Raw genomic sequence first — 13,954 nt, forward strand, 5'->3', positions numbered from 1 at the left:
TCGGTCTTCAACCAGCGACCCGGCTCAATTGGTCTTATTTTTATTGCATGAAGTGTTGGAACTTCGCCGTTTCTCGACCCTGGGCATCCAACTAGCCCTTTAAGTCATCAACCTCGTGTTGGGTACGGACAAAGCCCTTATTAACGAGCACAACACTCTGCAGAAGAAACAAATCAAGTTAAGTTAGATAAGCGACAGTCGAAAATCACATTGAATTACGGAAAGATTGGGTGTAAAGCTTACCCGGTTGCCTGCATGCATGCCTTCATTGATAAGGCACTGCCAAGTAGGGCTGGGCATAAATACCAAAAACCGAAAAACCGGACCGAACCGAATTAATTCGATTTTTTGGTGTTCGGGTTTTCGGGTTTTCGGTTCGAGTTCGGCTTCAATTTTCAAAAATTTCAGGTTTTCGGTTCGGTGTTCGGGGTTTAGGGTTCGGTTTTTCGGGTTTTCGATTTTAAACTGAAATTTTATGTATTAGCCCAAAAATATTAAATAGTCCAAGCCCATGCCCATTAAATTTAAGCCCAAAAGAAATAGAACCCAAGCCTTCTTTCCATATTTCTTTTGTATCTATAATTAGTAATTACCCAAGCCCACTTTCACTCTTTTGTATCAATCATCAAATATCTAACGTATCCCTAATTTTCACTTCTCAGTCTCACTGTCTCAGAGCTTCAAATTTCAGAGCTCAAAGTTTGCACTTCACTGTTCACAGCGGCGGCGGTGACTTCTCTTCCAAGCTCGGCAGCGACTTCTCTTCCAAGTTCCGGCGGCGACAAAGTAAGTATTTCTCTCTCTCAGTTCTCCTAATCCTCAGTCCTCACTTCTGGCAGCAAATTCTCTCTCTCACACTTCTTCTAATCGACTTCATCTGTTCTTTCACTAGTATATTTCTTAGAAAAAGACTTTTATCATACCTGGTAGCTGGTGGTTGTGCTGTTATTTTTTGTTGAGCTTTTAGTTTTTAACGTGCTGGCCTACAATGCCTTATATTTTCTCTTTAATTTTCGTAGATGGCGGATGAAACTAAATTAAGTGTTGTCGATTCAACTGGTAGCATACCTAATACAGATGATACTGATAGCAATGATAACTCACTTGACACCCAGGTAACAAAGAAAAGAAAAGAAATGCAATCTAGATTTGTTGTTTGGGGTCATTTTGAGAAGATTGTTGTACAGGGAATTGATAGAGTGAAGTGTAAGTATTGTAAAAAAGATCTTGCTGCTGTAACTGTAAATGAGACAACGGGATTGAGACAACATTTATTGAGGTGCAACGCATATAAATCCCTTATCAAGCCTCCCACTCAGAAAAAGATACATTTTCCATCTAAGGATAAGAATAAGATAGAGGACCATTGGGAATTTGATCAACAATTAATTAGGAGGGCTTTAGTTGAGATGATAATTATTGATGAACTACCATTTAGCTTTATAGAAAAAGAAGGCTTCAAGAAGTTCATGAGTCAAGCCCAACCTCTGTTTCAAATTCCTTCCCATAGCACAATAACAAGGGATTGTTATGAACGTTACAATGAACTGAGACAAAATTTGAAGAAGTATTTTAGAGAAGCACATTCGAAAGTTTGCCTTACCACAGACACATGGACATCATTGCAAAAAATTAATTATATGTGTTTGACTGCTCACTTTATTGATAAAGATTGGAAGTTGCATAAAATAATACTGAATTTTTTCCTTGTCACTAGTCTTAAGGGTGAGCACATGGCAGAGACTATTAGTAATTGCCTGCTTCATTGGAACTTGGACAAGGTATTTACCATTACTGTTGATAATGCTTCTTCAAACGATGTTACAGTTAGATAATTGTCTAAACAGTTAAATATGTGGCGAACTAATATAATGGATGGTAAGCATCTTCACGTGAGGTGTATGGCTCGCATACTTAATCTAATTGTGCAAGAAGGTTTGAAGGAAATTGATGCTTCTGTTAAACGTGTTAGGAAAATGGTAAGGTATGTTAGAGGATCTTCGGCAAGAACAAGAAGCTTTAAGAAATGTTGTGAAGTTCAAAAGGTGGGATGTGCTAAAACATTAATTCTAGATATGCCTACTAGTGGAATTCCACCTACGCGATGTTGAACACGGCACAACATTTTGAGAAGGCATTTGATAGGTTTGAATTTTTTGATGAGAATTTTAAAACTTATCATGCTACTCATGTTTGTGAAGATGGAAGTGTCGCAGGTACGCTTGAATGTGATGATTGGGTGAATGTAAGGAATGCGGTAAATTTTCTTGAAAGATTTTACGAGCTCACCATAAAGGCTTCAGGTTCACATTATATTACTTCTAATGTTCATTTTGAGGATATATGTGAGCTTGATGCATATTTGAAAGCGTGTGTAGCAAGTGAAGATCTTAGTTTGAGTAAAATGGCTGAGCGGATGAGAGAAAAGTTTAGGAAGTATTGGGGTGATCCAAAAAAGATGAACAAAATGATTTTTATTTCTTCTATATTGGATCCACGCAATTAGTTTGTGTATGTTACCTTTGCACTTGAAGAGCTATTTGGGGAGGAAGTTGGAAACAAAGTAAGCGAAAGAGTGTACGATTATATGAAATCTTTGTTTGGAGAGTATCTAAAAAATTATTCAAGCGCATCTCATCATCAATTGTCTCCTTCTGTATCTACTTCATCTTATTGTCACGACCCATCCCCGTAGGCCGTGACTAGTGCCCGAGCTGGGCACCCCTACGCGCTCATTTACCAGATTTAGCATACAAACGACTCGTACATAAATGAATATCAGACGTGGCTCCACACTGGTGCCTACAAACATATGTACCGCATAGAAGCCGGCAAGACTGTCATACTATACATAACGTACCAAAGCATACATACACGCGGCCGATAGGGCTGCCACGGCGGATGGGCCGCCCAAACACAATTCACACAACGCGTTCAAACAAAACTGTACATTACCCACGTCTATGTCTACAGACCTCTAATACGGAACAACAGAATCAGATGGCGGGACAGGGCCCCGCCGTACCCTGAATAAACATAAGCATATACATCGGAAGAATATGTACCCAAAATGTCGGCTCCGGAACAAAGGGAGAACACCAAACCGCAGAATGGAAATCCTACGCCAGTGGGTCACCAAAACGTGAGTCTGTACCTGCGGGCATGAAACGCAGCCCCCGAAGAAAGGGGGTCAGTACGAAAGATGTACTGAGTATGCAAAGCATGAAGTACAGAAAACGAAGTCATAACCGAAGTACAATGTACAGAAGGTGAGCACAATAACCAGAATACCAAAGTGTTGCATCTGACGTACAAATCATACATAAGAGGTTTCGGAAGACAAATATGGCAATCAGAATGCTAAAATGCTTTGCTTTCTTTTGAAAAACATTTCTGTCTCCTACACATAGAAAATCAAACACACAATTGCCGTGGCCAAAAATCCAGTGGTTAACATCCCAAACCCGACATACCGCGGTCAGGATTCCAGCGGTCAATGTCGCAAATACCACGGTCAGGAGTCCAGCGGTCAGTGTCACAAATCCGGCATACCGCGGTCAGGAGTCCAGCGGTCAATGTCGCACATACCGCGGTCAGGGGTCCAGCGGTCAATATCACATAGTGCGCACAATAATATAACCGGCTCGGGACTTAGCGAAAGAGGTAATAACAGAATACACGAGCGAAATCGTAAATAACCATATGTATACAAATCTCTTACCACAACCCAACAGGATAATCATATAAAATAAAGCAATATAGGGAGATATCGAAATTCGTGGGCCCACCTCGGTCAAGTGGAGGTGGCGTACCTAATTTGTGGTCATTAGGCCTTATGGGGTCATGTACGAAAAATTCAAGGCCATCCAATTCCGTTTGGGCAGGTATTAGATGTCTACACAATTGTTTCAGTAAAACATTAAGTATCTAATTCAATTCTATTGAATGAAAAAGGGCCAAATTCGAGCTCGGGTTTCTAGGAGTAGAGTCGTATCTAAGGCTCACGTCGAAGCCTATTGTGTTTAGAACATGCCAAAGAATGAAGGGAAAGACTTTACATACCTTATATGCGTCTTACGCTCGCTTAAGCTCAAGTCCCGTTTACTCCAGAATCTACAAATGGTCACCATTACCAAATGTAAATCATAAGCTTTAGTGATTCAATCTTAAGTCATACTTGTCTACAAAAATTTGGGCAGCACCTCCCCTGTTTATATGCCCAGCCCAGAATTACAATTCAGCAACCAACACATCAACAACAATACCAAATATATTAACATCATTTCCAACACCAACATATGCCGTAAAACAGCCCGCACATTATTTTCCAAATTTTCCCAACCAACCAATTCGCGATATAACTATTTAATAATTTTATTTCCGCAAAGAGGTCAAAATTAACACTAACAACATCAATAACAACATCCTCCGCATTCTACAAGTTAAATACATTTGTTTTCCTCCAAAATTTTCTTCAAACCCCATTCTACAATTCAATCATACCAACAAACGAATTTATCACGCTATTTTCTTCGTTCTAATCCGTTAAAACTCTAAATAAACTTGTTAACAATGAAAAAGAGCCTTATTAATACCTTAAGTGCACAGCCACCACGTCCACCCTCTTATTTTTAGTTGATTTTTAGCTCAAATCGAAGGCAACGCGACGTAGAACACTTTTCTCTTCATGGGTTTCGGGATTCGGGGCTCCGATTTTGGTCAAAAACTGGTTTTCTCTCTAGGCTCTCCCCTCTCTTTTTCTCTAGAGTTTTCCAGGTCCTCTTGGTCTGAAAATGAGGGAGAGAAACCGAATTTTTCTATTAAAAAGCGTGGGTAATGGGCCTGACCCGAATTGGATTCGGGTTGGGCCGGATTTACTGTTCAACTCGACCCTCCTGCCTTAAAACGTTCATATCTCCTTATCCCGATGTCACCTATAGGCCCACCACCTACCGTTGGAAATCTATTTCAATTATCTACAACTTTTATTTCTGGGAGTTTTCCCAAATTCCAAACTTATAATGCCGTTTTTGCCCCTCCAAGTCAGGTCATCAGAAAACGTTTTCTCAAATCGTCCTTTTGGAGGGCTTACACTCATTTTTGGCTTATGGGTCCTTCCTATGACTTTCTCAACTTCAAATGTACTACCGATATATCTATTCATATGTCTTTTATAAGGTCCCGATGTGTGGCCCCACCTTAACTTACTGTAACGAGGGTTTTTCGTTAAATAACTTATGAACCAATTCACACCATATTGTCTCCAAATGTCGTATGTGTATATATTCTTAGATTTAGATCACCCAATATTCATCCTTAATCCTTGTTTGACCTAACTCCTTTTCGAGCTCGTACCACGCCGTCTATGATTTTGTAGCGCGAATTTTTTTTTCGGGGGTGTAACATTGACATATCCGAATGTACAAAATACGGGATATAACACTTATGATACATCTGATGTAACTTCTAGTTCCGGGTCCTATTCAAGTGTGAAATCAGATGCTTTGAGAACTAAGCTTCACTTGAAGAAACAAAAGGAAGATTCTAAAAGTAGGTGTGCTAAATCCGAGTTGGATAAGTGAAGACAAAAGCCAATAGATGAAAGTGAAACCGTCGTTGAGTTTAGTATCTTACGTTGGTGGAAAGTTAATGCTCCTAGATTTCCTATTCTTTCAGAGTTGGCTCGTGATGTGTTGGCTATTCCGATTTCTAGTGTGGCATCGGAATGTACATTTAGTACCGGTGGTCGTGTACTTGATTCGTTTAGAAGTTCGTTGACTCCTAAATGTGTGCAATCTCTTATTTGTGTTCAAGATTGGCTTAGGAAAAAGACTAAATCTATTAGTGTGGAAGAAAGTTTGGATCATCTTGAGGAACTTAAACTTGGTAAGATTTTGTATTTTTTTTATGTGTTTTAGTGAAAAAATAATTTACTTTTTTATGTTGTATGACATATTTGATTAAATTATCTTTAGACATGGTAAATAGTGGAAGAGATCCTTGCATTGTTGATGTATGATTGCAATTTACTTCTTTGTTACTAGTGGTAAGTTCAATACTGTATTTTGTAGTTTAGTTCTTTTATCTTGAAAGTTATATTCTAACTTTTGGTTTTATCTATTTTTTGTTATTTTCAAGTTCAACCATGCCTTCTAGAGCTCGCTCACAAGTTTGGGAACATTATGTGATGGTTCAAGACAATGAAGATAGGCGGATTCACCTTCAACTTTAAGCTTACGTTTTGAATTTGGTGAATTTCGGACTTCATTATGATTGTTATGTGAGACGATGGATTTAACACTTAGTGTTACAACTTATGTTTTGTATTTGGAGCTAAAATTTATGACATTTATGTTGTTTGGCCGTTTGGCTGTTTGGCTGCAGCTCATTTTATCGTTATGTTGTTTGTCCGTTTGGCTGTTTGGCTATTTGGCTGCTGTGTTGTTTGTCCGTTTGGTTGTTTGGCTACTGTGTTGTTTGTCCGTTTGGCTGTTTGGCTGCTAAACTATGCTGCTGCCACAGTTTCAGCGCTGCTGCTACTGCTGCCATAGTATCTGCGCTGCTATTGCTGCTGCTGAACTGTGCTGCTGCCACAATTTCAGCGCTGCTGCTGCAGCTGAACTGTGCTGCTGCCACAGTTTCAGCTGTGCTGCTGCTGAATTGTGTTGCTGCCACAGTTTCAGCTGGGCTGCTGCCACAGTTTCAGTTGTGCTGCTGCTGCTGAAACTGTGGTGTTGCTGCTGAAACTGTGGTGCTAAAAGCCTGAATTGAAAACACCGAATTGAAAAAACCGAAACCAAAACGAACCGAACCAAACTTCAAAAAATCAAAACCGAAAGAACCGAACCGAACTAGTTTGGTTCGGTGTTCGGTGTCCACTTTCAAAACACCGAAACCGAAATAGCCGAACCGAAGTAAGGGACAACCGAACCGAAGAACCGAACGCCCACCCCTACTGCCAAGGGACTCAGGCCATCTTCCTCTCATCCGAGTCTGAGATAAGAGGCCTCAGATTACTTTCTACTCCCACAGGACGGGATAAAAAGCTGCAATCTTCGGGGACGGTGACCACAGCCGATCTAGTCCTTCTTGATTCCACATTGGGGGCTGGGAAGATACCCACAAGGGAATCTCTTGCACCCGTTTCAGTGGCCCGGCTAGCTGCCCTCGTGGCTCGAGGAATAGGAAGATGCCTGAACCCAGCTGCTTCTCCGGTTGCAGGAGGGATATCCAAGAACATGTCGTCCAGGTTATCGAACCTCGGTACAGGAGTAGGAGAAGCCGGAACAGCTCCAGCAGCCTCGGTAGAAGCAGGTGCCTCGGATGTAGTAGCTTGGTCACCACCGAGCAGTGGGCTGGTAGCCATTGTAATCTCGGTATCAGGGGCCGACTCTGCTCTTTGTTCAGCCTCAATATCCGAAAATGGCCCGGATCTTCTAGGCCTCTTCAATGGAGCCTCTTCGGGCGAAGCATCACCTGAAATATCGATGAATTCAATTGACCTTAGAGGAATTGGGAAAAGAACATCTTCTTCCCCACCTGTGTGCGGGGTCGGAATGGAAGGTCCTTCCCCAGTTGTAGGTAAGGGCGGAATGGTAGTTTTCTCCTCCGGAACCGAGGCGACGAAGGGACCCTCACCAACTCTTCGAATAAGGACGTCAGGCTCTGTTTCATCCCTCAGGGTCAAAACAACACTTCTCGCCCTTTTTTTTGGTTTCGGCCCTCTGACCGAGGGCTTTCTCTGTCTTTTGTCGGCTGCAGCAATGAGCCAGGATGACCCTGCCGTATCAAATTCAGGAGCCGATGCAGCAAGCTCAGTCGTTGATTCGGGTCTTGGCTCCACTGAGCCCTTGGGCAAACCTAAATACCAAAGGAGTTATAGAAAGAAAAGGAAAAAGGGGAGAATGCAGTAAATACCGAATTAAGGAGATGATTACCGTGATTTTAGAAAACCCATCGACCACGCGATAGTTCCCCCCATGTCCGTTTTTCATGAGGGTATTGGTCAAGGATTGCTCCAACCCATTCGGTAAGGTTCCGGACAGCTGAAGGTATCCATGCCTCGGCTAAAAATAATAATAATAATAATAATAATAATAATAATAATAATAATAATAATAATAATAATAATATATATATATATATATATATATATATATATATATATATATATATATATATATATTGAGCAAATTTTGACAAAGCGTGGAGGAAGGATAATTATAGAAGGAACTGAGAAACTTACGTCTATCGTTCCACTTCTCTAGAAAGGGCATGTGATCGGCCGGAATAAGGTCCGTGGTCCTTAACGGGACATAACGTTCCAACTATCCTCAATCTCTATCCTCGTTGAGTTTGGAAAAGATCGGGTTCCGACCTTGTTTGGCGATCCTTATCACGCCCCCTCGGAAGATTCTCGGAGAATACAACCGGATGAAGTGCGCCAACGTGAATTCCCTGTTGACGTTATTGGCTAGTAAGAGGAGACAGGCCACGGTCCTCCAGATAATTTTCCCAATTTGGGCCAAGGTCACGTTGTACGTCCGGCACATCTCCAAAATAACCGGATTAATTGGAGGATCGAATTTGAGCGTGAACAGATACGTGTAAACATATAGGAAACCTTCTCTGTGATCATTAATGGACTCGTTGGGCCCAGGTGCGAACACTTGCACTGGATGCTTATCCCATCCACAGTCGTCCCGGACCCGAGGCAAAAGATCCTCCGTAATGGATGAAGAGTATCGCCTTACGTCGTAACCCATATCCGCGACTGGGGATGGTTTCTCGACGTCAAATTGGTGGTTGTAATTAGGCTTGGACGGTATTATATCTAGAGCAGTTGGTTCCACGAAGGTTTTACCTTTGGGCTGTGAAACAGGCTCGGCTCCCTAAGAAGAAACCGAGGGAACGTCCTGGGAAGTAGATTCGGTGTTGGCAGACATTTTGAAGATGGGTATGAAAATTTGGGAATTTGAAGTGCCAGATGGAAGGTTCAAGGGCAAAAAATGGAGGAAATATTAGGATGGAAGAGGCAGTTGAAAGGTGCAAAATAGCAAATGAAAGAGTTGGCAAAGATGCTCTTACGATCAAAGTAACAAATGGAGAAGTTAAGTGGCTTTTACGATCAAGAAAACAAGAAGCAAAGAAGCAGAGAATAAGGAGTGAAGAGGTGAAAATGAAAAAATAAAGCAGCTAAGGGCCTTATATAGGCGTTACACTATAGCAATTACAGAGAATAACCAATCGAGCGGCAACACGTGTCCCGCAATTAATGAGACGTGATATGAAGCGACGTAGATTAAGGCGGTTCCCGAGGTCGACCACTCGGGACGAGACACGTGGCCGATGTCAGAAAGACGTGACATAACTGTTCCCGCCAAATTGGAAGATACGAACGAGCTTATGGAACCACCGATTTTGTGACTTATCCACTTCCCGTTACTCCGGTAAAACTACGGTCCAGAAAGTGAGGGGACTATATGTATACGGTAAAAATCGGGTCAATGTTTGACCTGTTAACCCGGAACCGAGGGTATGACAAAATGAGTACGACGATGTTTGGGTTTTTCTTCACACCAGGGTATCGTGTTGGATGCAATTGACCCAAGACAGGGAAAGTGTGTCCGTTTGTCGAGGTACGCCGGTTCAAGATCATCGTGTCCGTTGGTCCGATTTCCCGATTCAAGATCATCGTGTCCGTTGGTCCAGTTTCCCGGTCCAAAATCATCGTGTCCGTTAGTTCGGATAGCCGGTTGCGGTGTTGCCACGCGTCAGAAACCATTCTGCCATTTTGTACTGACAAACGTACGAGTGTCAGACCGTACGATCCTACCTTATCATTTTTAGAGTTTCTTTATTCTAAAAGGTTTTGCATTGTATTCAAGGCCCATGAGGCATACCTATAAATAGAGGACATTTTCCCACTTTTTGGGGTCAACATTTCAGATCTAGCACATTGTAATAGACAAATATATTGAAGCTCTCTCTCTCTCTCCCTCTCTCTCTCTCTCTTTCTATATATCTCTCTCTCTCTCTCATTCTGGTCTGAATTTCTATTGTTCTTCAGCTTTATTCATCCATTCAACATAATACATCGCTTAGTGTGTGTGTGTGTATATATATATATAGCTTAAGTCACCAATCCTAACACATTTGTTCACGGCATTAGCATATATAAATATATATTGTAACAAACAAATATATACACATTTCGTACCAACCAAAAATAGATTAAAATTCATCCACATATCCTATACCTCACTTATAAATTCAATTGTTACTGAAATTCGCAGTAAACATAGGCACGGTGTTATCATAAGTCGCCCGCCTTAGCGGTGTCATGTCCGGCCATCTAGGCACAGTGTTATCATAAGTCGTCTGCCTTAGCGGTGTCATGTCCGGCCATCTAGGCATGGTGTTATCTCATCCTTATATACTTATCATAAAGCATGCATTAGAACTCAATTAAAAGCTACAACTTTATCGGGGTGATGTAAGGTCGAGAACCCCCGATTCCATTATGGAGTAGTCATGACCATCATGTCTCACCTTGAAGGAACTAGCATTATAAGGTGAGCCTAACAACAATGAGTGACATCAAGGAATCATATAAGGATCATTAGCTTCATAAGACTATCATATCATAAGCTTTGGAGTCTCTAGACTTAGATTCACCATCAACATTGCCATATTCATAACACATCTCTTATCTTTATCTCATGTGAAGATCTTGATAAGACTTATAGTTTACGGAATATAAGAGAGTTATGGAAAGATGAAGGAAGTCATATTATAAGGATCATGTCTTAGAAAAAGAAGGGACTAGCCTTACATACCATTACGTCGCTCTAACTTTACCGACTAAGTGCTCCCCTCGGATACTTACAATTCTACATTCAAGAGAATTCGTAATAAAGTTAAATAACCGGAAACATACTTGAAGCTAAACTAAGGCGCCTAAGGACTAACCAAAATTGGGCAACACTTCCTTTGTTTCTACAACGTTCTCCGTATAATAAAAAATTCCCAAACATCAACAATAACACCCACAATATCATCATCAATAAACTTTGTTAAGTTAGTCATTATTCAATTCTCCAAATTCCCTCTCAAAGTCATCCATAACCATAGCTATAATATAACACCACATTCATCCTCATATAATGCTTCTTTAACATCATTCATATCACTTATAACAAAATTATACTGATAACATGTCAAGAACTATAATTCAAGTCAAGTCACTATTCAAGAATACCATTATTTTCACATTTGAGCTCCATATTCTACTTTCCTCCTCAATCCAAGTCTTTCAACCATTCAATATTCTTAATAATATGAAATGATCATAAAACTCACCTTTGATTATGTAGGAATGGGCTTTGGATGAAAAGACTTCACTTGGGGAAAACCCTAACTTCAATTCCAAAGAAATTTCTAGCTTCCATGAATCCCTGTTAGCCTCCTTGCACTTGATTCCACTAATTATTGGTGTTTGATCTTGGATTCACCTTGAATTTATGTTAATGAAATGTATGGAACCTTCTAGAGGTCTTGAGAGAAGTGGAGAAGATATAAAATGAAAAATATGAACTTTAGTCATATATGAGAAAAAGTTGTCCCGATCATGTTATACGGACACTTATACGGTCCGTATAAGTGACTGTATTTCACCATCAAGGATTTTCCCTTCCTGTAAAGATATACGGGCCGTATAAAGTTATACGGGTCGTATAAGTGGTCATATAACTCCATTATTCTGAAGTTAATCTCGTCGTTTCGTTTGATCTCCAATCCTTATGAAACCTTCTTAACACTTGTTTAACACTTCATTAACAATCTAAATATCCTCATAACTCTTCTCCAAGGCGTTATCAATCAATCCTTAACTCGATAGTTACAAAATCTTCCCCAAACACAACTTATACCTCACCTCCGTTTGACGAACTTAGTCTCACTAATTCATATCACTTCAAAATCTTATCGTATACACTCTAAACTAGCCAGGTACCCTTCTCATAGTCATAAGGGCCTCATGTTCACCTTAAGCTTGCGTTAGTCTATTTACCACGCAACGACATGAAATTTCCGAGGTGTAATAACAATGCACATTGATGAGAAGTGAATGCTTAAATTATACTTTTTGTTTCATAAATTATGAATATTCAGCTTTAAATTAAGTAAGTCTAATCCATTTAAAAAACTTATACCACAAAGTTTATTTTTGGTTTAAACGTGGGTTTCTATATTTTTTATTGAACATTGCAATATTTATAATTTCCTTATGTGGAAATAAGTATAATTAATCCAAAATTAATGAGAATTGTCTATCTCTAAACCTTTTCTTTCATAACATAAAATTGTCCTACAATTACTCCTTTTGAACGTGGATCATGTTTCAATACTGATATCTCACTAAAATTTTCAAAGTCAACAAATCCTTAGTATCATGTAATATTAGGTGAGTATATTTAATAAGATTTAATGCATTTATTACTATTAATTATTGCTATTGTATTGCCAAAGTAGTACGTATACATTTTCAATTATGTACCCTTTTTAAGGTTTTATTTTTAATTATTTCATGTAATATTATATCTTACCATTTAAAGGCGTATTCTTGACTATAAATTATATCCAAGAATATCAATTAATTATATTTCTCCAATCAAGTACACTAAATTAGGTGAGTACATTTAATAATGTCAATTAGTTTCTCTTTAAATTAAAAAAAATAGAATTACTTGCCAAGTGGCGTAATAATATCAAGCTAGACTACCCTCCTTTTATTATAATATAGATATAGATATAGATTCTTCTTCTTCTTCTTCTTCTCCTTCTTCTTCTTCTTCTTCTTATTATTATTATTATATTAATAACTCTACTAATATGCGTTGATAATATCGTATGGGTATATTATGTGAGTGCATTATTATTTTCATTATTATTATTAACAACTACTACTACTATGTGCTGATAATATCGTATGAGTAGATTGAGTGAGTTCATTATTATTATTATTATTATTATTATTAGTAGTAGTAGTAGTAGTAGTAGTAGTAGATGATTATTAAATTAGGTAATATTTTGAACTACAATTAATAACTTCTTTTATAATTAATGCAAATAGAATTTGTTGTCAAGTGGCTTGTTCATATTACGTCACTTGGCTTAATATTAAACTAGACTACTCTTCTTATATATATATATATATATATAGAGAGAGAGAGAGAGAGAGAGAGAGAGAGAGATTTATTGCTATTAATTATTGTTATTGTATTGCCAAAGTAGTACGTATACATTTTCAATTATGTACCCTTTTTGAGGTTTTTTTTTTAAATTATATCATGTAATATTATATCTTACCATTTAAAGACGTATTCTTGACTATAAATTAGATCCAAGAATATCAATTAATTATATTTCTCCAATCAAGTACACTAAATTAGGTGAGTACATTTAATAATATCAATTAGTTTCTCTTTAAATTAAAGCAAATAGAATTACTTGCCAAGTGGCGTAATAATATCAAGCTAGACTACCCTTTTATTATAATATAGATATAGATTATTATTATTATTATTATTATTATTATAATATTAACAACTCTACTACTATGTGTTGATAATATCATATGAGTATATTATACGAGTGCATTATTATTATTAACAACAACTACTACTATGTATTGATAATATCGTATGAGTATATTAAGTGAGTTCATTATTATTATTATTAGTAGTAGTAGTAGTAGTAGATTATTAAATTAGGTAATATTTTGAACTATAATTAATAACTTCTTTTATAATTATCTCAAATAGAATTTGTTGCCAAGTGGCTTATTCATATTACGCTACTTGGCTTAATGCTAAGCTAGACTACTCTCCTTATATATATATATATATATTAGATTATTAAATTAGGTAATATTTTGAACTACAATTAATAACTT

At 38.4% G+C, this 13,954-nt stretch overlaps 2 protein-coding genes across 2 annotated transcripts; both read left to right on the forward strand.

Moving 5' to 3' along the window:
- The first annotated feature begins 1,019 nt into the window (after positions 1–1,019).
- LOC132613225 (zinc finger BED domain-containing protein DAYSLEEPER-like) lies at positions 1,020–1,835 on the forward strand. Its single transcript, XM_060327264.1, has one exon. It carries the CDS (start codon positions 1,020–1,022, stop codon positions 1,833–1,835), a length of 816 nt encoding a protein of 271 aa, XP_060183247.1.
- Positions 1,836–1,871: 36 nt separating this feature from the next.
- Positions 1,872–6,724, forward strand: LOC132613226 (zinc finger BED domain-containing protein RICESLEEPER 3-like). Its single transcript, XM_060327265.1, has 5 exons — positions 1,872–1,979; positions 2,087–2,505; positions 5,471–5,550; positions 5,677–5,896; positions 6,523–6,724. The coding sequence occupies exons 1-5, from the start codon at positions 1,872–1,874 to the stop codon at positions 6,722–6,724; spliced, it is 1,029 nt and encodes a 342-aa protein (XP_060183248.1).
- The last annotated feature ends 7,230 nt before the right edge of the window (positions 6,725–13,954 follow it).

Source organism: Lycium barbarum, chromosome 10 (assembly GCF_019175385.1).
Source record: "Lycium barbarum isolate Lr01 chromosome 10, ASM1917538v2, whole genome shotgun sequence".
Lineage (NCBI taxonomy): Eukaryota > Viridiplantae > Streptophyta > Magnoliopsida > Solanales > Solanaceae > Lycium > Lycium barbarum.

Bases quoted from the DNA above. Each gene is read 5' to 3' on its own strand.
- LOC132613226 (XM_060327265.1), top strand. From the start codon at position 1,872: ATGGATGGTAAGCATCTTCACGTGAGGTGTATGGCTCGCATACTTAAT. The intron at 5,551-5,676 runs GTAGGTGTGCTA...CTATTCTTTCAG, and splicing joins ACAAAAGGAAGATTCTAAAA to AGTTGGCTCGTGATGTGTTG. The intron at 5,897-6,522 runs GTATTTTTTTTA...CTGCTGCCACAG, and splicing joins CTTAAACTTGGTAAGATTTT to TTTCAGCGCTGCTGCTACTG.
- LOC132613225 (XM_060327264.1), top strand. From the start codon at position 1,020: ATGGCGGATGAAACTAAATTAAGTGTTGTCGATTCAACTGGTAGCATA.